At 45.0% G+C, this 23726-nt stretch overlaps 1 protein-coding gene across 9 annotated transcripts in view; it reads right to left on the bottom strand.

The window, feature by feature from the left end:
- Window positions 1–16159, bottom strand: part of FAM131B (family with sequence similarity 131 member B) — a 45298-nt gene extending 29139 nt beyond the window's left edge. For all 9 annotated transcript variants that reach the window (XM_067303509.1, XM_067303493.1, XM_067303539.1 and 6 more), the window contains exon 1: window positions 15991–16159. In XM_067303509.1, the coding sequence (XP_067159610.1) occupies window positions 15991–16018 (28 nt within the window). In that variant the 5' untranslated portion in view covers window positions 16019–16159. The remainder of the gene's footprint in view (window positions 1–15990) is intronic.
- Between the last annotated feature and the right edge of the window lie 7567 nt (window positions 16160–23726).

Below are 23726 nucleotides of genomic sequence, written 5' to 3'. Positions count from 1 at the left end.
GCTGGAATTCAAAAAGCAGAAAACCAATTTGGTGTTAAAAAGGCTAAACATGGTGAGCTGAAAGCCAGCAGAAAGCAAATGCTATCTGATTTGATGTCCATCACACCTCCCCTTCTCCTCATTCTCTGCTATGCAAGAAGACCTCACTTTCTGGAAGAATCAGGACATATTTTCCCCCTCACACTTGAAATATGTTTTCTGCTCATCAGGATAATTGGAACTGAGTGTTTTAATAGCATCCCCCATATGCTTCTGACTAAGCTGAATAAAGCAGAAACAGTTCAGGGATCTTTAAAAGAACAAGGAGATTCCTGTATTGTATGACACTATGAAGATGCACATTAGAAATCAGACAGAGTCAGACTACAGGAGGAGACAGGGCTAGGCTGTGATGAGCATGATAAAGACCACCTCTCAAGGCTGTGATCCTCCTGGCTAGCTTTGAGCTCAATTAATTATTATTAATTGTGATTATTATTAACTGTGGTCAATTCATGAACTCCAAGTGTAGAGCTGAATTTGTGTTAAACTCTGATCAGGTCATTTGGCTCCCATCTGCAGGCAACCCTCTTTGCAAGGCTTAAGGGTGCTTCAAGTTATGCACAGAGTCATCCCAATAAGTCTGGAGACATCTCCACTCTTAAGGCTATGCCAGCAAGTTCCCAGGGATGGGAGAGAATCGTCAAAGCTTTCTCTAAAATCCTGGCACAGAATTTAAAGGCATGGATGGGACCATTCCCTCATTTCCTCTGGCTGGTGAGTACAGCTGCAACTAGCCCACCTTGAGCAAACACTTCTTTTACTATTATTGTATTTGATATTACCCTGCAACATCATCGATACCTTCTACCCAGCCTTAGATTATGTTTTGGCCTCTCCAATTGGCAGCAATTTCTTTTCTTTTTTTTCTTTTTTTTTGTTTTGTTTTGTAAAGCTGTGGAAGACTGCATGACCACCTATCAAGCTGGCAATCCTGAAACCAGGAAAGTGAGAGAGGGAGGTTTGGTATGTGTTTGGACCCAAAAGAGAGAGACAGAGCCTTACTGGGCCCACTAATGGACATGTTCCCAGTGCTGCAGGAAACTTTTTGGACTTGGGGGTTAAAATCAAAGCTATCCATCTTCTAGGGCTAGAAATATCTCTAGCAAGGGGAAGTGCCTGCTAGAGCCCTGAGAAGCCTTATTGTCACAGTGCATCTGCTATAAGGTCCAGTGATGGCTTAAAGTAAACGTGTTTGACCTCCCTTGATCAGGAAGGAGCAGAAGGGAGAAGTGAGTGAAGGACAGGTAAGGGACATTGTAAGGAGGTGCAGATCTGGAGAGGCCAGATACAGGAATGGGTGGAAGGATTGAATGTAGTCAGGGTGAGGTGAAGAGTCAATAGAAGTCAGCGGGGGGCTGAAAGTGGAGTTAGGAGTAGGGGTGGCAGCTTGGGAGATTTGAGTGGGCATGGGGAGCTGGGAGGCATTGAGGAGCTGCAGGATGTTTTGGTGGAGCAGGTCTGTCTCCTCCCATTCCCCTTGCCTATGCTTGCTGGGGTCCCATTGCCATCTTCCTGCATAGGTAGTCCCCAGTCCTTTCCTGCCTTCTCCCACCTTTCGGTGACACTAGAAGAGGAGGGCTAGGGCCTTCCTGCCGAAGAGCTGATCTAGACAGTGATGCTGGAGAGGCAAAGGGTAGCCATGGATGTTTTCAATACAGGCAGCAGAGCCATGGCCATTTTACCTCCATTTACCCTAGGTCTCTTTCCTGTACTCTCAGTTGTTTCTGAGCGCAGTGGTGTGGCCCTCCCTAGACATCCAGACATGTTCAGCATGTAGTGCAAAACCAGCTGCAACACTGCTCTGCAAACACACTGCAAAGACCCAGAGAGTGAGAGGTGGACATTAGGGAATTTGGTGCTCAGCGTGTGCAACTTGACAGCTCCAAAGTTTGCAGAATGACACTCAGTTTTTGGTATCCATACTGCTAGTGCAGTGACAATTTCCAGGAAGTGTTAGACGGTGCAAAATATAAATATTATTCTGGCAGATGGTAGCATCAAATAGCTGAAGCAAACATTAACATCAAAATCTTATTTGTCTCAAAGTTTATACCTGTTCCATAATAATAGAACTAAAGGCCTATAAAATGTATTTATTACTATTTTCCTCCAGTTGAAATATTTCATCTACTAGATAAGGGAAGAGAACCAGCAATGTATGATCTTGCATGCACTATGAAGACCAACTAATTATTTAAAAGTCTTGCTCTACACAGTTTCACAGGTACTGAGGAATAAGAAATATGTTGGGAGAAAATACATGTTTAATATCTGTTATTTAAATGCTTTTAAATGCAAAAATACATGCTGAACAGTTACAACATGATACACTGTGGTTGAAAAGGAAATCTCTGGGCTCTGATTGGCATTGGTCTTGGGGCAATGTTACTTCCTCTTAATGAAAGTTGGAAACAGGTTAGGATTTTTTTTTCTCTTCTGCTAGAAATTGCCAGAGCAATATCAAACCACAGGCATGAAAGACCAAGTTCTGCTCTGACAGATGGCACAAAAGGCACAAGACAATTCAGAAAGAAATATGGTAAGTGAAGTGGGAAAAGAGGAACTGAAAGCAGTACACTATATTTTAGTATTGTATTTATCCAGCATCTTGTCAAAAATTCAACTGCTATTTCCCTTGGCATTACCTCTGTTCAAACTCTTCATTCTCCATGCTGTCTTCTTAAGCATTTGAGCTGTATTCGTCTTTCTCCCTTCCATCAGTATGTTTTTGCCTTTTTGATATTACCTTTCTTCTCAAATATATTTTCCTTTCTCTTATCCATCTTCCATCCCAGCTTCTGCTAACCATTATGTCTATACCATTTGTAATTCTATCATCAATCACCTCTTACAGAACAGGATTTGCTCCTCTGTGTATAGAGCTGAAGAGAGCATTCTAAAGCATGAGTGGGTCATAAAGATAATTTTAGAGTGGGATTTTTGCAAATACATGCAACTCAATTTCTTACTGAAATGTTCTGAAATGAGATAATGAAAGGAAAATTGATTTTCTGACTTTCTTGCCATTGTTTCTGTATGGTGTGTATAGAAAGGATGTAAAGGGCTTTGCTTTTCTTTGCACTTAAAGAAGATGAGTGATTTTTTAATTTTATTATTTGTTTTTCTGGTTTTTTTTTAATATCAGAACTTCCATCCTTGCTCTGGAAGACTCAGTGGATGACTGAAGAACAAGTGGGAAGTTAATTACAAAAAGCAGTGAAATAAAACCAAGGAATTGAAATATATAAATACACTAAGCCACATTGTTTGCAGACCATAGTTGCTTTGTAATTTCAATACAAATTTGACTAAAAAAACTCTGACAAATTCATCAGAAAAAGAGCTCTATGTTAACTTCCAGTCACAACCAGTAACTGAAGTAATATTCCATCTCAAGTCCTCTAAGCCTTTGGGGGAAAAATATTACCTCTCTTACTGTTACAGTATTATTAAGGTAAAAATATATTTTTTTTAACTCAGCCCTTTCTAAATCATAAAGAAGAAAAACATTTAAAGAGAAAAAAGGTGGGAGAAAGAGAGTGTCAAAACCCTTTATTCTCCAGGGTTTTTTTTTTTTTTCCGAGCATCTATAACTATGGACTCTCAAAAATTAGAAAATGTACATACTAAGATTCCCAAGCAATATGAAATAATGCCCTTTTTCATGAATGCACTGGGCACATTCAAGGATTAGTTTCAATGACTTATCTCACTGTGTTGATTTAGTGTTACTTTTTCTGTATTACAGTAGCTCAGATTGCCACATACTTTGTATCATGTCTTTACGTTCTCCTGGAGAAATACATAGAATTTCTTAGTTGCACATATTTTCTGGTTTTATTAATTCATTTTATCTTTCTTTTCATTTCTGTGATCATAAGAAATTCACCTTATTTCGTATTACTTATCTGTCACAATGTTAAGAAGTTCATTGTCTTTGGGATTCCTCTGGACATTTCCTCAGTTCTTACTACCACCGTGTATTCATCAATTTGGTACGTGTGTCTGTGTTTTGTTCATTTAACAAGGTACATGCTTGAGTCAGGTATATGCCTATAATCATCTGTTTTGTTGTAACTTTTGTGCTAGATACACAATATCTTCTCTTATTTGTCTTCTCTATTTTGTTTGACATAAAATAGAGCAATACAGTTTGAGAATCTTAAATTTTCAATTTTCCTTCCAATTGGAAATGTCATGAGGTTGACATGGTGCTGTGAAAACGTGGACTATATACTAACATGTATTTGTGTCAATCACTTTGTGATGTGTCAGGTCAATTACCACAAGAAGAAACTTACTAATTACAGTGAATTTCCAGCACTGCTGTTATTCACTGTTAGTGAACTTTCTTCTGTTTCTCAAGTTTTACTTTCCAGCAGGGAGCAGAAACATCATCATTTGATATTGGTAGCCAATGTTAATGTTGGTGAAGATCAATATTTAGAGTAAATGGCTCAGTTATTCTTTTCCATTCCCTTCTCCTTTTCCCTGAACAACTAAGAAAACAAGAAAAGTAATTAGGGTAATTATGATCAGTCTTTAAATGGTTCTTTCCCTAATATCCTTTTTCATGATACTCGTGGGAGTTTAGTATCTTTGTCAAATGTAACATCATAATATCTTGTCAAATATTGTTGAAATCAAAGAAATAGAAAAGCTATTGAGAAGGACTGACAGACAGACAGATAGTGTAATTACAGAAACCTTTTTTTCCTTGAATGCTTCACAGAGGGTCACTCAAAAGAAGCGTAAAGAGCAACACTGAGGAAAGGAATAAGCCCCTGCCTAATAGTTCCAGGTCACCTCAGGGAGATGAGAGCATTCAAATTCTCCCAGGAAAAGCTGAGAAATGAACCTGAATTATCCACATACTCTGTCAGTTCTCTAGCTTGTACTGCATGAACAAATGTAGAAACTAGACACCTGCTGTTGACTTTTTCAGAGTATAACTAACAATTGAACCACCTGCAGAAGATAAACAGAAAAATGCCTGTTTTTCACAGATGAGGTAGGGCTGAGCAGTTTGGTGCTCATCAAAGCAGAGAAACATCTTGGTCTGCATGAAACATGTCTTGGAAATTTTCAATCAGAAATGAAAACACCTACAGATCTGAGGTATCTTCAGAATTCAGTATCAGATGAGCAGTTCTCAGGATCTCTGCTTTGGATCTGGGCAATTTAAATACTGCCCCAGTCCAGTCTGCCTCTTTCTGCAGACAGGTCCCTTTTTGGTCCATATCAATGGTTTTAACTTGTAAATGCAATAGAGCTGTTTAGGAAATAGAATTAATGAACAAAGCTCCAAGAACAACAATTTCCTTCTTGACTAGAAACTTTCAAACTAATTCTAAAGGCTACTGCATACCATGTCCTTGCAACTGAGCGGAGATGAACACAGAGCCTAGTGTTAGATACAGGCAGTGCTGTTCTGAGAAGCAATCATGCCATTTAAGCTAAGGAGGTACTGCATCCAATTAGCACAATAAAAAAATTCTCAAAGCCCTGTCCCAGCTGCAGAACATTAGCCAGCATGAACAGCAGTGACAGGTTTATCCTCATTCTTCACTGTTTCTCTAAAGTGCAGAGAATGTGTCCCCAGGGACCCCATTCAGCACAGTAAGTATGAACACATCAGTATGAACCAAGGCAGCATCCCTCTTTCGCTGGCCTACAGCCAACATTACAGAAGTAATATGCAGCAGGCAATTTCATATGTTGTTCTCCCTATGTGTTTAAATTTTAATCTCTGTGGCTGGATGTCACATGGGCACTGTCTTAGAGCATAAGAATAACATTAATTCTGACATCTATATTCTGTAGATTCATCTCTACCAGAGGGGAAGAAACACCATCCAAACAGCTCCCTAAGAGTCAACAGGCAGACTGCAACACAGCCTTCTCCCTGAACTCCCTTCCCTGCACCCTGGAGCAGGGAGAGAAAGCTGTCACTACCCAGTGTTACCACCAGAACTATTGCCACCACTCTGCTGCTGACACCTCCATCTCCACTAATAGTTGGAATGTAATCCTGCACCATCCCACACAGCAGGAGCCAAAGGTCTCTGAGGGCCCTGGCTTAAGTGAAATAGGGCCCACATCCCAGTTACCTCCTGTGGTTCCCAGGTCCTGCAACACACAGAAGGACTCAGGGAGGGGACAAAATGGAGCCTCCCTCCCATGCACCTTACTGCTACCCTTCTCCCCTCCTTTATCCTTCTCCTCCCTCTCTCTGATGTACTATATATATATATATATATATAAACACACATGGTCCCCCACCCTTCCTTTTCCCATAGGGTCTCCTGTTCACACCATTCCCCTCCCCAGGATCTCTTCTCCTCCTGAGCCCCTACATACCTTTTCCATGCTCCCTTTTTCTGCCCCTGCCCCTTCTTGTCTCCAGTCCAGCCCTGCTCCAATCCCTGTCATCCAGTGCAGCCTGTGGAGCCCATGCCTTTTCCCCTCACTCAGCCCTCTCCTCCCTTCCCCTCTTTCAGTCCCCTGCACCCTCCTACTGGACAGTCTCCCAAGCATTATCACAGATAAATACTCACAAAACATCCCAGACATACGTTCCCATTGACCCGCCTGTATGGAGAAGCTGAGACAGACTGAAGAAGGAGGGTCCCTGACCCAAGGGACATTCCCAGTCCCTCTCTCCCCACATAACCCATGGGGTGGGCTGCACGACTGCCAAGATGATGTCAAGAGGCCAAGGTGGGACTCCACTGCCAGCAGAACTGTCAGCAGTCACTGTCAGCAGAAGGGGTCAGGAGAAGAAGAACAAGAGCCTTGCTCCAAAACATCAGCATATGGGGGCAGCTGCAGCCTGACTATCAGTTTCAGGCTCCCCTCTCCTTACTTGTCCCCCCACCAGCTTTGGAGTATGGCTCTGGCAGTGTACAGCCAGGTGGCTTTGACCTTGCCCAACACAGCCATCACATACTTGGCCATGGTGTCCATCAGCCACCACCTTGTGGAACAGCAGCAATGGTCAAAGCCTCTTCCTTCCACAGCCAGGAGGCACAGAGACTGCTGCCTTCCAGTCATCACCCTCCACCCCAAATTGAAAGTGTGGGAGTTGCCAGAGGCAGTGAGGCTCTGGGCCATGACAATGGCCTCCAAGCCTTAGCAGATTTCTTCCGGGCAACACAGACCACCATCTGGGACACAACAAGAAAGGGTCTCTCAGTGGGTGTGTTTCCATTCTCCCCAAGCCCAAGCAGGACAAGGGTATTCAGGTGGTACTAACTTCTGTTTCGCAACCCTTCACAATGCTCGTCTCCTCCTCATCCTCTCCTGGTTTGCCCTGAAGAAGCTGGTATTCCCCATCAGCCCTCTCCTGCAGGGCTGGAAAAGATGCCTCCCTCCATCGTGTGCTCCCCCTCTGCCAATGAAGCCCCATCCATGTGCTGCTGGCAAGATCCATTGTTATTCCACATCAGGAATCTTCTTGTACATCCTCCAGATGTCCAGGGCACAAAGGGAGAAACTGTCCCCAATCCCAGGAGGCTGCCAGTGGTGCCTGGGCCATCCCCACTAGACAGAGCACCGCAACTCCACAAGCAACTGGGGAATGTGCCAAAGACCTGCCAGCAGTGAGACTGCAGGGGCTGAGCTCACCAGGCACAGCTACCAGCACAGGGTCACCAGCCCTGCCCCAATCACCCACCCCCGGGCCTGTGAGGGTGGTGCCATAGCTCAGTATCACAGCCACCAACACCCCTACCCCTAAACCCACCCCATGATTTTCCCTGCTGCCCCAAGGACATATTCCCCAACATGAAACAACCTCTAGAGGTGGGTGCTGTTCATGAGCTCCCTTGGATCCCCAGAAGAGTTACGCACCTCCCTCAGCTGCTTGCCCTTGCATCAGGGGAGGAGTCAGACCAAAATGTACTGGCTGTGCTGTGCTGGGGATCTTTATTAAGCAGGAGAGTGACAGAAATGCCCCAATCTGGAGACCTTGGGGCACTACAAGCACTGTGGGCTTACACCAGTCTGAAGGCTCCTCAGCCCCATCATGCTGAGGGACAAGCTGTGCCACCTGCTGGAGACTCATTGCTCTGGGAAGAAGATGCAGCTGACCCTTGCCACGGGAGATTACAACCTCATCCTCATCAGTGAGGATGGGGACCCATCAGGGAGGGAAAGGGACCCATGGGGCAGAATCATGACCTGTACCCTGGGGCCCCCAGGTCTGGCAACAGTACCTGCTGGTGCACAGCACTGCTGGTACCACAGGCACCACCACCATTGGCCAGTAAGTTCCTTAGCCCCCTTCTCTCTCCTTCCTAGTGAAATAGCTCAGAATCGTATCACTAAACCCCATGGGCTGGAGGGTAGGTCTCTGTAGGGGCTGGGTACTCCCCATCCTGTTCCTGCAGGAGACCTTCACCGATCTAACTGCCAAGCCTAGTTGCTGCAAGGGTAGAGAAGCACAGCCTACTTTTGCTGTCTCATGGTCTTCTCTGGTGGAATGGCAACCCTGTTCACCTTGGAAATACAGTCCAAGATGCTCGATGTCACCGAGATTATGCCCAGTCACCTGCTGCACTGTTCAGTCTGTATAGAAAGGCTGGTCAGTAAACCAGTTGATGTCCATACCCCAATACCAGGCCCAGAACATTTATAATTCTACCAACTGATATCTCTGCCTTCCTTGTTTGTCTGGATCCTCCAGTGCCTAGTCCTGGATAGGGACTTTAACATCACCAAGCGGACAGCACTGGGAGGGGGAGATATCAGGCTACAGCAGGTGTCCCTGGGAAGATCTCATCCTGGTGCAAACTCCACCCAGCTGACTGTACTTCCTTCGTCTGAATCTGAGTAGCAGACTGTGACCCACTCTTGACTGAATGGCATTTGTTTCACACCACATGTTTCACAACATGTGTCAAGATTATTCTTCTTATGTTACCACCCATGGCAGTCAGCATCACCTCCTAGAGGATGGGGCTGGTCTACTACATTTTAACAACAGCTTGTTAGAGAATATGGACTTTCTAGCAGCCTCTCAGGAGTTCTGGATCAACAGATGAGAGAAGAGGCATGCCTTTCCCTTGGCCCAACAGTGCTAGAAGGTAGAGTAGGAAGTTGCAGGCCAGACTCTTTTTCTACCACTACATGAAGTCATCAAGCCAGTGGAGGGACATGGCAGAATGAACAGGATGTTCTGGGGCTGGAGAGGCAGGCTTCCCAGCAATTCAGTGGGTGCTACATGAAGCTGGGCAAGCCTCAGGTCCTGGAAGAACATCAGGCCCAGGACACCTTTGCGTGGTTGCAGATCCAGCTCCTCTGGGAGATGGATCATGGCACTTGCTTCTTCCACATCTTGAGAAGAAGAGGGGTGACAAAAACATATTGCTTGCATCCTGACAAAGGATAGCACTACTCATGCAGATCCAGAGCAGATGCAAGAACAAACAAGGGCCTCCTCTGCAGCTCACTTCTCTTTGGATAACATTGATTTCTGTATTTGCCATGTGCTGAGTAAAAGTACCCAGTGGTCAGCATGGCTGACCAGGACTCACTGGAGCTCCTTCTCACTGTGGCTGAGATCTCAGAAACACTCCACCACATGCCCAGGAACAAAACTCCAGGCTCTGCCAGGTTGAGCCTCTCAGGAGTGAAGAGCTTTGCCTCTCATGCCAGATGGCCATGATAGCTCTCCTGCCAAAAAAAGTGGGTCTTCTGCAAACCGAGGAACTGCTGCCCAGTATCACTCCTTAGCACAGATCATAGCAAAAGCCACCTAACTGTGGCTAGGGTCTGCGCTGGCTTACGTGATACACCCGGGCCACAGCCACATGATCCCATCCCAATCCAGAGCATCTTTCACAAACTCTCTCTGATCTAGGACCACGTAGGGACAGTCTGTCATTTGCCCTCCTTCTCCTCCTGGTCACCCAACCAGGAGAAAGTGCTTAACAGCAGAGGTGATGGCTATCTTACAGGGACCTTGAAGGCATTCAGGTTCAACTGCTGCTTTGTGGGGTCCAGCAGTTGTGTACTGCTACAGAGTGCTCCTTCAAGCTCAACAGGGTCCTGTTGGCTTCAGGTGGAGAGTGAGTCAGGGCTGCCCTATTCCAGCCACCACTGCTCCAACACCATAGAGTCCTTCCTCTGTATTCTCTGTCAGGGGGTGATGGGCCTGGTGCTGAGGGGGGACTGGGGCAACCCCATACTGCTTGCCTGGAACACAGTGTAGAACACCCAGATCATACCACCATCTCCTACCTCAGGTGAGTCCTACAGGAAGGCAGCCCCCTCCAAACCCTAGCTCCACGGAGCTCCTTCTCAGACCTTGGCCTGTGACTCCCTAGCCAATCCCCACACCACTTTAGTAAGCTTTGAACAGCTAGATGACATGCCTTGAGAATATATCTATGTATTCATGCATCAATTGCTTAATTTCCTCACCCTCACATCCCATCCAGACACATGGTAATGAGACCACTCCTTGTCAGTAGAGGATGAGGAACCCTCCTGTCAGCAGAGGATGAGGAATCCTCCTGGAAAAAGCCATTTTCTACTCTGAGCTAATTCCCTGGCCCCCTGGGGGCATCAGCTAGAAAACCTCCATCAAGCAGAAGGCACAAGTCTGTTCACAGGACCCCCTGACTCATGTCCCTCTTGCTAATCCTTTTTCCCTCCTTTACCCAATTACTTAATCATCTCCAGACCTTCCCTTTGATACAACAGCAGATTCTCTTCAACAGCCTGTGGTGTCACCTTTATAAATGTGCTTTGGAAATCCACTGGATCTCCTTTGTCAACATGCTCATTCAATGCTTCTAAGACTTGTGTGGCATGCTTTCCCTTAACAACAGCAGTGTTAACTTTCCACAGCATATCTTATTTGTCCATGCATGCACTAATTCTATTCTTTGGAATAATGTGTACTAGTTTGCCTCGTAGGCACATCATGTTTACTAGCTTATGGTTTCCCAGATCTCAAAATCATTTTAAAAACTGGCATCACATTAGCTAGCTTCCAATCTTGTTGTACTAAACTGATGTAAGACATCACACATAATAATAAATACTTCTGCTCTTTCAGCCCTGAGGTCCTCCAAATATCTTGCATGAATGCCATCTAATGACTTATTACCTGCTCTGTAACCTCATCTGCTGAGGCTTCGATTTGAAGCTGATCTGATGCATCCCCAATAAAGAAAGGTTACAGTAGATGAACCTCCACAAATTCCAGCACAAAAAGCACAGATCCAAAAAAGTATTCCTTTTTTTTCTGCTATGGTCTTAAATCTCTCTGAGTCACCTAAAACCTCTTTAAAAGTAACTATGCACTAAGTCCTGCTCACTGCACAAGGCCATGCGAAGAGTCACTCATCTTTTATGGGCTCCTTGACTGGCTCCTGAAGTAAACATTTAATCTTTGAACATGACACTCAGCCAATCAACACACAGGGTTAACTGAAGTCTCCTGTTACTACTGAGTTTCCTGCCTTCACAGCCTGTCTGATCTTCCTGTGCCTGTCACAGTTTCCTGTCACCATCCTGGCCAGTGTTAACAGTATAAACCCTAAAACTGTTTTTCCCTATTTAGGTCTGGAATTTCAGTTCACATGCTAGCCATCTGGATCACTGAACTATTTTTCTATAATTAATAAGGGTTTCCCCATAAACCATATCTGATCAAGCTCTATGGATACAACCACATCTTCCCAGAATGTTTCAATTTATAAGTTTCCTTTTTATAAATACATTCCTGTACTTGAAAACTTGTGGCTTAAACTCACCAAAAATAAATAAATAAATAAATCTGATGGTCTAATCTAAATTCCTTACTATAAGAGGGGCCAAAATTATTCCCTTTGTTAATTATAATTTCAGTTGCTATGCTTAACTACAGGGCATCTTTAAAAAAAAATCATGATTTTTACATATTCGGGTGACAAAGAATTCACTACAATTCTTGGCAAATTATTCCAATAGTTAAGTATTTTTACCATTTGACTTTGTGCTGTATTTCTAGTCTGAATGTATCTGCTATCCATCCATTGTGTCTTAACTGTTTCCTGCTAGGTTGTAGAGTCAGATGGTTTTAAGCTTCTCTTCTTGACTCAAGTACTTAAAAACTGTCATCAGATCACCCTTGTAAGTTTCTACTCACGGTTCACACATTTCTTTTCTGACCATTCTTCAGTTTTGCAGCACTCTCCAAGAATGGACACTGCACAACCTCTGCGGAAAACCTGTCCCAATGCTCGACTGTCCTCACTGTGAAAAAGTTTTTCCTTATATCCAGTATGAGCATTCCTAGTTTCTCTTCCCCCTCACCACCAAATACTATTTGGCTGTAATTTCTTTGAATATTTTGCAACCATGTGATGTCACTTCACAAAACACATTTGCTGCAGGCTTCTGTGAAAAGACATCAGAGAAATCAGAGCCACCATTGGAAAAACTGAGAGCATGCATGAGCATAATAAGCTTTAGCTTTCTATTCATTTAAATCCATTCAAGGAATTAAAGAAATCTTGCCACACCAGTGAGAACAACCCATATTAGGATATGTCTAAATTGTAGTCAAAGGTACAATTGCAATGCATTCAGACTGGAACTACAATGCATTCAGACACACAGGCAGGCCTGAACGATCTTAAAATCAGTTAATTCAATTACTGACAATAACCATGCTGGTCATTGCACGTAGTTGACACTTAAATATCTGCTAAGATCCCACCTGTATTTTACAGACTGTACTGTCCAGCAACCTCAGTCAAAACCTCCTTTACAATCATTGAAACTGAGTCCCAGCTGACATGACAGTCACTACACAGCTTTCCAGGAATTACGATGGGGCAATTATCCCCAACAGACCTGACTGCTAGCTGTGATCAGGGGCAGAAGCCAGTTGCGATGCTCATGAGGTCTCCGGTTTGTGGCATACCTGCTATCATGCTACGTAACACAAAGCACACTGAGGTGTGCTACAGTGGGTGCATGTGCAGAGAATGTGACTGGGTACCATCTTAGTCTTTTAAGATCACTTTTCAGCTTTTCTCATACCCTAGGAAATCCAAACCTGATCATCATCATTGTGATTTCTGGTGTCCTCTCTCAGACTGAAAGATGTTACATGACTCCATTTTGATTTTATGCATACGGAGCTACTCTGTTATGACCCTCTCGATTACTTTTTCCCAGGGAGGGAATAACTAGAAAAATCACATTTAGGAAATAAAATGTAAAGATGCATATCACTAAACATGTGCAAACTCTGACATCTAACTAGATCATAGCAAAATGTCTCTGCGGGAGATGGATAAATCATGTGGTTTGCGTAAAATTGGAATGGAAAAAACCCTGCAGCAAGCTCAGGGCACAATCCTGCATTGGACCTTGTGTGGTAAATAAACTAAATCTGACTGATTAGGAGCTTTCTAGTACTAATTTCTTCAAGTTAAAGAACCCAAATTCTGAGTTCAAGTTAAAGAAACCAAAATCTGCTACATGCAAGTTCAGACGTAAAACCAACAGAAGTGTACCATCCTTCTTTTATCTCTAGAACCTGCTTCGTCTTGGGAAGTCAATACAGAGCCCATAAATTAAACTAATTCTGCAAAAATCTAATGAGATATACGATACAGCAAGAACACAAAGTTCTATGTCATGTTTGAGGTTTAGTTTCCAAACACATCCTAGAGGTCAGACCTAGCACTTAAAAGCACTGTTTTCCTAAAATAGGCCTGAAGAATCCTCCCAATAACTCCCAGACAGCTGGAGTGTATATTCTATGCTATCCAACAAGAATTGTTCTGAACAAACCTGCTTATGTGAAGGAGTCCAAGTAAAACCCAGACATCAGTCAGTCCAACCTCTAGGACTCTAAACCCATGAAGTGAAGCAAAACAGTGTACAAGTTTCACACAGTGCAGGCATCAGGCACCATTCCTACATTCAGATCTGACTGACATAGAGATTAGAATCATTGTCTTACAATTCCCCTAATGCAAACCTCCATAACATGAGCTCAAGGAAAATTCCTCAGTTAACTGTATAAATAGGTCCCTTATGCCCACTGTGCTCTCAGCATCAAAAATGAGTATCTCTTGTAGAAACAAAAAGTCAATATAGTCTGAAAAGTCCAGTATCTCTAACATTAAGGGCCATATTTTAGGAGTACAATTTGCACCCAGAAGGTGAATTTTCCATCATCACTATCCCATCATCATTTTAATACACAGATGCTCTTTTATATTTTTATGTATGCGCACACATCTGCATAGTATTTATATATGCACATGATACTTGCAACAGCTCAACTGCATAGGCTTTTTGGCAACTCATATTCCAGGTCACGGATCATAAAAATGCTGCCATATATAGGAACAAATATCTGGGTGGTTAAGTATGAAAGCTGTGTGTCATTCTGCACAGTGGAGAGTGGGTGTTTCTAGATGCGTTTGTTATTTTTTTGAATAGTACTGTGGGAAGAGGGATTAGAAATTAATGCTACTAGTTCAGACATTCATTGATAAAGGCAGTACAGATCATTTGCTAGCTAACGGGATAATGATGACCATGGCAGTTGGTCCAACCTGATGTGTACGTATGTGTGGAGGATTTGGGAAAGGCGGGAGAGGGAGGCAATACATGTTTTGACATGCTACAGACACACAGATCAGGACTCTCCAGATAAGTATGAAGAATCTCAAGGGAAATAATGCAGTTAGCTGCGCCATGTGGTCGTTACAGAAGACACAGGAAACTTCTTTAGGCCATGAGGACAGCAGAGACTGGCAGGAGACATTGGCTAGACGTGGGAACTAAATCTTAAGGTAGAAACTGGAGTTCTAGTTTAAAGTTTGCTGCTACGGGAATACAGGGTTCCTGGAAGTGCTCACCATCAGCGAATGGCTTTCCTATTGAGACAAGAAGAGGTGTCACAGCATCAGGCTTTAGCACGGTCCCTCAGATTTAGTCTGGGTAGGTGGTTCAATCCCCCTTGCCTTCAAAGGCTTCATTTCCTCATAGATGACACAGGGCCTGTGTGCTTCGTGGAAAGGCATAAGAGAGGGAGGTGTTCTATCAAATGAGCTTCTCTCAGGGGCTGTTTTGGCGGCTTGAATGCCACATGCCCGTATAACTCATGTCTGTACATGTGATTTGCACAGAAGGAAAGTCTCCTGTGGGGAGGAAAGTGTGCCACAGGATGCTGTTTTTCCCTGTAGAGACCTGTGCTCAGTGATCAAGGGATCTTTTGGTATCTGCATGTGTGTAGGAGGGGAGAGCTAGGTTACACAGCCTGAAGGCTTGAGATCCTCTGCGGAAGGAGAGGATGTATGTGGCCCAGCGAAAAGACACTATTCTGCCCACTGTGTCCCCTTGCAATGGCTCTGCGAGGGGGGGGGAGAGATTCAGTTTTATTTGCTATTCTCCACTGAAGTCTGGGTAGAGGGAAGGGGGAATGGAGAAGACGTGCAGATCATGCAATGTTATGGGTATACTCGGATAACAATAAGCCCACTACTGAGCAAAAGAGGGAGCCGCTAGCCGCCTGATCCTGCTTGGGGAGGCACGCCCCGCACCCCACAACCGCTTCCCCGGCGGCACTGCACTGATCCACATGTTCCCCGACCTTCCACCACGAGTGACACGGGGAGATGTCCCCCCCAGGCCAGGCATGCCCCGGAGCTCTGCGCACCGCTCGCCCCGTCCCGTGTGCCAGCACCTAGGCCAGCGGCCGGCGACTCGCCCGTGCCCCGCGGCCGCCCGCGCTGCCCGCCCCGCCGCGCCGCGCCGCGCCGGGGCCGGGGGAGGCGGGGAGCCGCCGCGCAGCTAATGGCGCTGGACGGGCCCTTGGCACCGAGCAGGGGGGCCGTGAGGGGCGACCCGCGCCCCCCGGCGGGGGTCGCGATCAGCCAGCGGCTGCGACTGCCCGAGCATCCGCTAGCGCTGTCCCCGCCAACGCCTTACCCACAGTCCGGGATCCGATGCAGCCCATCACTCCGTCAGGTCGCCGGGGAGAGGCGACGGCCTCAGCAGCGAGAAGGAGGAGGAGGAGGAGGAAAGGAGCGGGGCAGGTCGGCAAGAAGCCGGTCCCTTCAGCGGGAGACGCCGGGGTGGCCCAGCCGGGACCGGCGCAGGGTCATGGTCAGGTGCGAGCGCGGGTCGCCCCCGCCGGGGAGACGCAGCCGGGAGGGGAGTCCGCGGGCCAGGCTGTCATCGGCCCCCGCGCCGCGCCTCGGCGCTTTGTTCCGCTCCCCGCGCGGCGGCCGCCTCCCCGCCGCGGCCGTGCTCCCCCTCCGCCCGCTCCCCCCTCGGCGGCGCCCCGACGGGGAGGCGGGCCGAGACCGGGTAAACAGCTCCGGCCCGACAGCGCCGCTCCGATTGGCTGCCGGCCTCCGGGGCCCGGAGAGGCCGCGCCGCGCCGCCCTCGGGGAGCGCCGCACCGGCAGCGGGCCGGGCGGCGCGGAGGCGGGGGCCGGCCGGGCGGGCGGACCGGGGCGGGCGACGGGGGCCGAGCGGGCTCCGCGGGGGGGAGCCGGCACAGGTAGCCCGCGGGCGATGCTGCTCTGGCGGGCGGCGCGGGAGGCTGGGCGGACGGGCGGGCAGGTGGGGACGGGGAGTGACAGGAGGGGCGAGAAGGGACGGCTGGGCGGACGGGAGGGGAGGGCGTCCCCGGAAAAAGAAGAAGCGAGGGGCGCAGAGATGCTCGAGATGGAGGCGGCAGGACGGGCGGGCGGAGGGCGGCGATTTGCGAGGGTTTCTCGGTAACTACACTTCCAAACTCGATTCAATTAAAAGAAGATCCCCTCTAGTGGCCAGCGACAGCAGTGGCAGCCGGATCCCTTGGGATGGGCCTGATTCGCTCAAAGACACCCGCTCCTGGCTGAGCCGAGGTATCCTCCTCGAGGGATCCCAGCCCCGGCGCAGCCCTGTGGGGACTGCGGGAGCCGCGGAGGGGCGGACGACTGAGGCTCGCAGAGTGACCCTGGCGACAGGCGGCTCCAAGGGAGCCGTGATCCGCTGCTTTATGTGCCTCTTCCAGAGCCCTGGGGGAGCTGGACTCCCTGGAGGACTCTGGATGTGCAGGATGCAGACTTGCGTCATCAGCCTCATTCCATTGCCGTGCAAAAAGGTAAATGAAGCAAGTCCAGCCCTGTGGAAGACTGTTCAGACCTTTCCCTTGTCCTCCTCACTCACATGGAGGTGGAGAGGGATGTCTCCAAATGGAGAACATGCTCTAAGTCTGTCGCTTCACAACCCAAATTCTTTCTCAGCTGATAGCAGCAGCAACAATCAGTGTCCTCCTGCTGTTTCCTCAGCAACACTGACTCTTCCCAGTTTCCTTCTTCCATCTTCACTTTCTGAAATGCTCCTGATTTCTCCCAGACCCTTTGTGCTTCCTTCACCCCAAAAGCCTCACTGATCTCACCATCCTCCTTCTACCAATCTCTCCTAACAACAAGTCGAATTTTGCTGTTGATCCTAAATGAGTTATTTTGTTCCCATCCTTTGGCCTGGAAAATTCAGGTTTGTCCACATATAGCTGAGAATTGACTCAAGACAGCCCAACAGCCCTGATTATCAGCACTAATGGGGAAATGAAAAATCCATTTTTCCTCCCACTCACAATTTACAATGACCCTATGCAAGAAAAAAAAAAAAAAAGGCTTTCCATAGAGAGGAACACATCTTGCCTGCAGCCTCTGAGACAATAGGCAGGAAGTCTACTCACACAAAGCCCATTTCCAAACTAAAAGTTATGTAGGGAGAACATGTGCAGACAAAAAGATGGCAGTGTATGAATATAAGCAGCCATTATATCTTTTCCCCTTCTTTGTGGTATTAGAGATTTACTAGGTATTGTAAATGTGGAACTTTGAAGTGTAAGAGATCACAGTCTCCTCTTGTCTGGGTCACTGAGGCCAATGAGAGTATGCTCTGGCACTATAATACTTATCACTGGATGCAGCACGTTATATCTCTGTTGAGGATGAAGTTTTTTCTCTCCCTCCCCTCCTTCCCCACATATTTTCAAACCTATCAGTTTTCATCCAGTCTTTTTGATTACTCACTAAAGATATTTTTCTCCACGTGCCTGCATTTCTGGAACCTAAGATTTAAAAATGCTAGGAGACCATAGATCTGGAGGAAAATCATGTTAACCAAAGGTGTTTCAGCATCTCTGAAAAGCAGATCCTATATTGACTTCGAACTTTAAATGCAAGGGAAGGGGAGAAGAAAACAAATTTATACAGGGAAAGTGATAAAATAAGGAATAGGGCCTGGCTCAGAGAAATGTTTTGTAAGTTAGTGGCTGCCCAGCCAACTGTTGTCCTCTACAGCATCATGCAGATGGATTGATCAGAACAGCTGTTCTCAGGAGTTTCCCTGCAAGTTTCACCAAACAGCATTTGTATCTTATCCTAGCCTGAGAAGATATGTTACTGACACAGCTATGGGTATTTTTTTTCTCTTTCATAGTCCTTTCCTCTGTTCAGAGAGATTCTGTTTTCATTTTAATCCCCTCCCACCCCCACCCCCACCAATCTAAAACTCTTAATTCTATGAGCCTTCTTTCTTTACTCTGAGTGATATTGGCTTTGATTCCCTTTTCAGTGAAAATTTCAAATGTGGGCAGATAAGTTGCATTGACTTTCCTAATTTTATTCCTTGTGCTTGACCCTTTGGCTTGTCTATTGTTTTGTCTCAAGCTCACAGTCATACTCCAGGTCCTAGCAAGGGCACATTTAGCTTTCCTTTCCTTCATTAAGCTACATCACTTACATCAGTCTGTTGTGACTTCTGCCTCAGGGTGTCATTCCACAGTCAGGCAAGCAATCCTAGAGCTTAGCCTGCCAGAAAAACTGCTTTCCAGTTCTTGATGGGTTTGTCTTTTGCTACTTTAGTGAAGTAGTAGTTTACACAAGGATCTGGTAAGCACTTGTGCTGCCACAAGGTAAGTGTCAGGCATGCATACCTGAGAGAGAGAGCTGGAAAGAAGGAGTTCTGCATCCCAGGGAGGTGAACTGTCCATCATTCTCATGAAACTATACCCAAGCGTCTGTTCATTCACTCCATAGAACTATTATCCCACCTCACAGATGTTTCATATGTCCTGATGCCACAAGCTCTCTTCTTTTTTATTTGGAATCAATATCACCCAGTCACTGGAAGAATCTTATATGCTGTCTTGATATCTACAACCTCACTTTGTCTGATGTTTTTTAATATCAATTTAATCAAAGGATAGACTCACAACTGTCTTTTGGTTCTTACTGGTACGTTTATTCATTGTGGACCTTATGCACATAAACCTACATTTTAAAAATAAATTTAATTCTCATTAGAAGTTCATAAGATTCCATAGATAATCAGTATTTCTGAAACAGCTGATTGGTTCCTCCTTACAGTAGGTTTGTAGGTAGCTCACTATCAGTGTACAGTTTCTATTTTTTAGTAAGTTAATACCTAACTTTTACTTCCTGAAATCAGTTAAAATACAGTATTTATCATACAGTAGCATAAAAGCAGTAGTTATTTTACATTCTGAAGAAATACAGCAGCATCTCAGGTATCAGATATGAGTGTTAACTGTTCTTAAATACTGACTTTTAACATATACCACTGTAAGACAATGGCCTACAACAGTCATACACTGTATGTGAGAGACATTTTTGCTGTTCCTTCTGACTGTTGAGTCAAACGAAGATCATATCAAAATGGTCGCTAGCAGGATTCTGGTTTTGCTCTCAAATGTAGCAAGATGAAATTCTACCCAATTCCAGCCATGTTTATTAATATCCTTCAATGACATGTTCCCCACACAGGGCAATTTGGTTTCCTGAGTATTATCCTGTACAAAGTGGGTAACAGGACTGAATCTTTGAACAAAGGACTAGAACAGAGCCTAAAGCTAACTGTCGCTCCACAGTGTCTGTCCTTGCTTTCCCTGAGCAGCATTATTCCTGCTGCAGGCACAAGAAGTGAATGACAACAAAAAAATTGTTTTGCTTTACTTTAAAATACACTTTTTGACAAGCTCTGAATATTTTCCATAAGCATTGCAAGTACTTTCTTAAACATCAAGGCTGTAATTTCATGTAGGAAAGTGTGTACAAAATATATATTGTACAGTGCTGATCTAAATGCTGGTCTGAAAGATCTTTGTAAAGGTAAGTTTTCACCCAGGATTAGGAGACAGGGGCACTGAAGTATCTAGAGAGAGGAAATACAGATCGATTCTTTACAAAGTCAGGTATCTGAGAGGGAGGGAGCAATAGAAACAGCCACTTGCAACCTCCTGCATGATTTGTATGATGGGCAGAAGTATGTGCCCCTCTGTTATTGTTCAGCTGTAGAGTTTCCTCTCCACAAACCCTGTTAGGACAGGCATGCTGGCAGGAGAGAAGGACGAACCTGTCTGTGCTCTGGCTGTCATGAGTCCTTACATCACTGCCCTTAGCAACTTCTTGTTAGCAGCTTTGGGGCTTCTCTAACTTATTCCAGCAAGGTCAAGAATTCAACTGGTGGAAGGGTGACTTAAAATTCCTTTGGCCATTTTCTCCCCCATTCCTGCACCTTACACCATGAATGCCACAGAGACATTGTTGTAGTAACCTAGATAAGCATGTGCTCCTCAATGAGTACTACTTGGCTTCGGGGATGAACACCGAGGTCAGTTGTGGAGTAGGGAATCGAGAAGGATTGTCCCCTCCAGCGGTCCAGTCCCCCCCCCTTCCTGCTCACAGGCAGAGTCTGATCCTAGGTCGGAGCAGGGATGGTGGGGAGGAAGACATACTTCCAGCAAAGTCAAAAATAATGGCCTCATGCCCAGGAGAGGGGTCAGCGATAGCCGGGAGCAAAGCAGTTTCAACAAGCTCTGTTTTTTAACAGTTTGTTCCAAATCCACACTGAGGTGCTTCCAACATAACCATTAACACAGGCTTATGCTATAAATTGATAATTATTTGTTTGTTTGCTTTTTAAGAGGTGCCTGTTCAGCATTATTTATCTTCTCTATAAACCACTGATGAATCACATCTACTAACTCTATTTTTCCAGAGGTATTATAAATATAATGTAAAAAATCTTATAAATTATAAACACTAGAACAGCTTCTTAATAAGAAACACTACTTATAAATTACAAAGCTATTGTCACCATCCTACCTGCTTAGTAACTTTATTCATTTCATCAGTTAATTATTAGGGACACAGATTATATCTCCATAAGTGATATATGCCCTTACCTATTCCATTAGCTGCCCTTCAAACCACTTAAAAAGAAAAGAAAATTACAAACAAATCTTGCCACCTAATGTTCCACTTTTAGCTAAAAATTGCCAATTTAAAATGTCATCCTTCTGTCTATCATTCATGCTAATATTAGTTCCCATTTCCCATCCCCAAAGGCCTAACTGGCAACCATGTCTATCCATGAGCCATGAAAGGGCTCTGAAAAATGATTGTTCACTTTCTTTTCCTTCTCTGATCCTTTCTAAAATCCTTATTTAAAGCTCTGTGGCCTAACCGACTACTATCAGAGAAAGATACAGAGAGGCTTCGGACATGTTTCTTGCAAGATATATCTTCAGCTATGGAAAATATACAGAGGCCTGCTAGCTTCATTTGTAGAAGATATTTGCAAAAATCATATCTATATTAGATCTATAGAGGCAGGAATCACCCTCCAGGGACTGTTGCTCCAATGTGCTTCTCTGCTGGCCTTCTGCCACTGGCAGTATAGATTCCCCGGTAAATGTTGCTTCTGGCAGAGCTCTCTATAATTGCTTCATAGAAGTAATGGAGTAGATGCCACAAAAGTTAATTCTGCATCAAGCTGTATTAGCTACTAACAGAATTTTCATGTGGACTGAAGAGGAAATGAGATAGCAAAATGACTCATACCATTCTTCTTTCTTGTTCAGAGCTCCTTTGGTGCAGAAGACAAACAGAAAGGCTTTTTATGAGATTCAAAGAATGAAAAAATCATCATCAATGTAGTTCAGATCCCAAAAGTGGTGTAACATATCTGACATAAGTGGAAGGCTGGATCCTCTCAAGTTGGGAAAATATTTGAGGCCATGTGAATCAACTGAAGATTAGAAGGGACAAGAGGTGGAGGTACAGACATAGGATATGTTTGCATTACACACTGGGAGTACGAGTGAGCTCATGCTTATCTACACTTGCATCCAAGCAGATGTGATCTTGTTTTGCCTGCATCCAGAGTTCATAAAAAACTGTCCAAGAGTGCATTAGTGCAATGCTGAGACAGAACTAGTCAACCTACCCTCTCAGTAGGAGTATTTGTCAGAAAATCCTCGTGGTACTCAATGGTATTTTCTCCCATATTACTGAAGAGAGCTAATGCTGGTCACCAAAAGATTATTTTTCCTCTTCCCCTGCATCATGAGTTCTCAAAGTGGTTTATGATGCCAAAGTAGAGACACACCCTTTGGATATCTTGGAATTATCTATTGACAACTAAGCACTGCTGGAATGTCCCAAATTAAAGGCTAACGAACTTACTCAGAGGGATGAAATACTTCGATATTAGCCAGATACCTTAAAATTACACTTATTTCAACCCACGTTTAATTTTTTTAAGAAGGCATTTATTTATAAAATTTTAAAAGTTTCTACAGTGGAGAGGTATGGCATCCCAACACATAAAGAGCAGGCAATTAGTGGGCTAGCTGTAATGTAACAAGAGCACTCCCACACCTGTTCTGCTGCAGATCCTGGTTGTGTGATCTTGCTAATTTGATGGTGCTCCCTGAAAGCACAATCAGCTTTCTTTGAAAAACACAGGTTTGGCATGTTGGTGCACACCTATATAAATGCTCAGTATTCAGTGTTCACCACTGTTAGCTTCTCAACTTAATTTCACATTGGTGGTGTTAATTTTCTCACCTTACCTTGACATTTGCCTTCAATTAGTTTTTCTCCAAGATTTCTAGCTTTCTGTGTTTTCAGAACAACACTGCTGTGTTACAGCTTTTTAATAAATGTATTACTCTCCCAACATCTTCATCCATGTCCGATTTTTATCTAGAGTCATGCAGAAGTGTTAGGTTCTGTTCTATGCATATTACATAAGATCTCATCTTTCATACAGTTCCCATTTCTAGACTTTACAGAAGATTCACAAAAGGAATTTACCATATGGAACTTGGGGGATGCAGTTTGTTCAGTTAGTATTTCAGGGATGCATGTGCAACACACTGACCTGCTGCATGTGATTATGTATCGCCTTTCACTTGGGCAGGAGGAACCATTGCTCTGTGGAACTACAACTCAGTATCACAGAATTAGTGAGTCCAGCCTGCATCATTTGCTGCAGACTTCTCCTACTCAACAACATCATTCTGGCAACTCTCTTCCATAAATCTATTCTGCATCCTTGTATGTACATACCTTGTCTCTGAAATCAGCTACATGCCTACTCACATGGAAATGAGACTGGAGGTAGACAGGGTCATGCTGTGAAATTCTGGTTTCTCCTGCAATCGCCTGGAGCTTTGCAAGTGGTGTATTCAATGGGGAGATGAGTGAGCTCAAAGATAAAGGAGTCTTTCCCACCCCCACCTTGCCGGGAAGGGCTCAGCAGATGCCAGGAAATGAGAAAAAGGTACAGGGAAGTCTGGGAACGTAAGAGAGAGGAAACTTGGTGAATCTGTGGTAGCAAAACTGTGAATGCGC

The sequence above is a fragment of the Apteryx mantelli genome, chromosome 1 (genome assembly GCF_036417845.1).
Source record: "Apteryx mantelli isolate bAptMan1 chromosome 1, bAptMan1.hap1, whole genome shotgun sequence".
Classification (NCBI taxonomy): domain Eukaryota; kingdom Metazoa; phylum Chordata; class Aves; order Apterygiformes; family Apterygidae; genus Apteryx; species Apteryx mantelli.
This window is presented reverse-complemented; position numbering and strand designations above follow the sequence as displayed.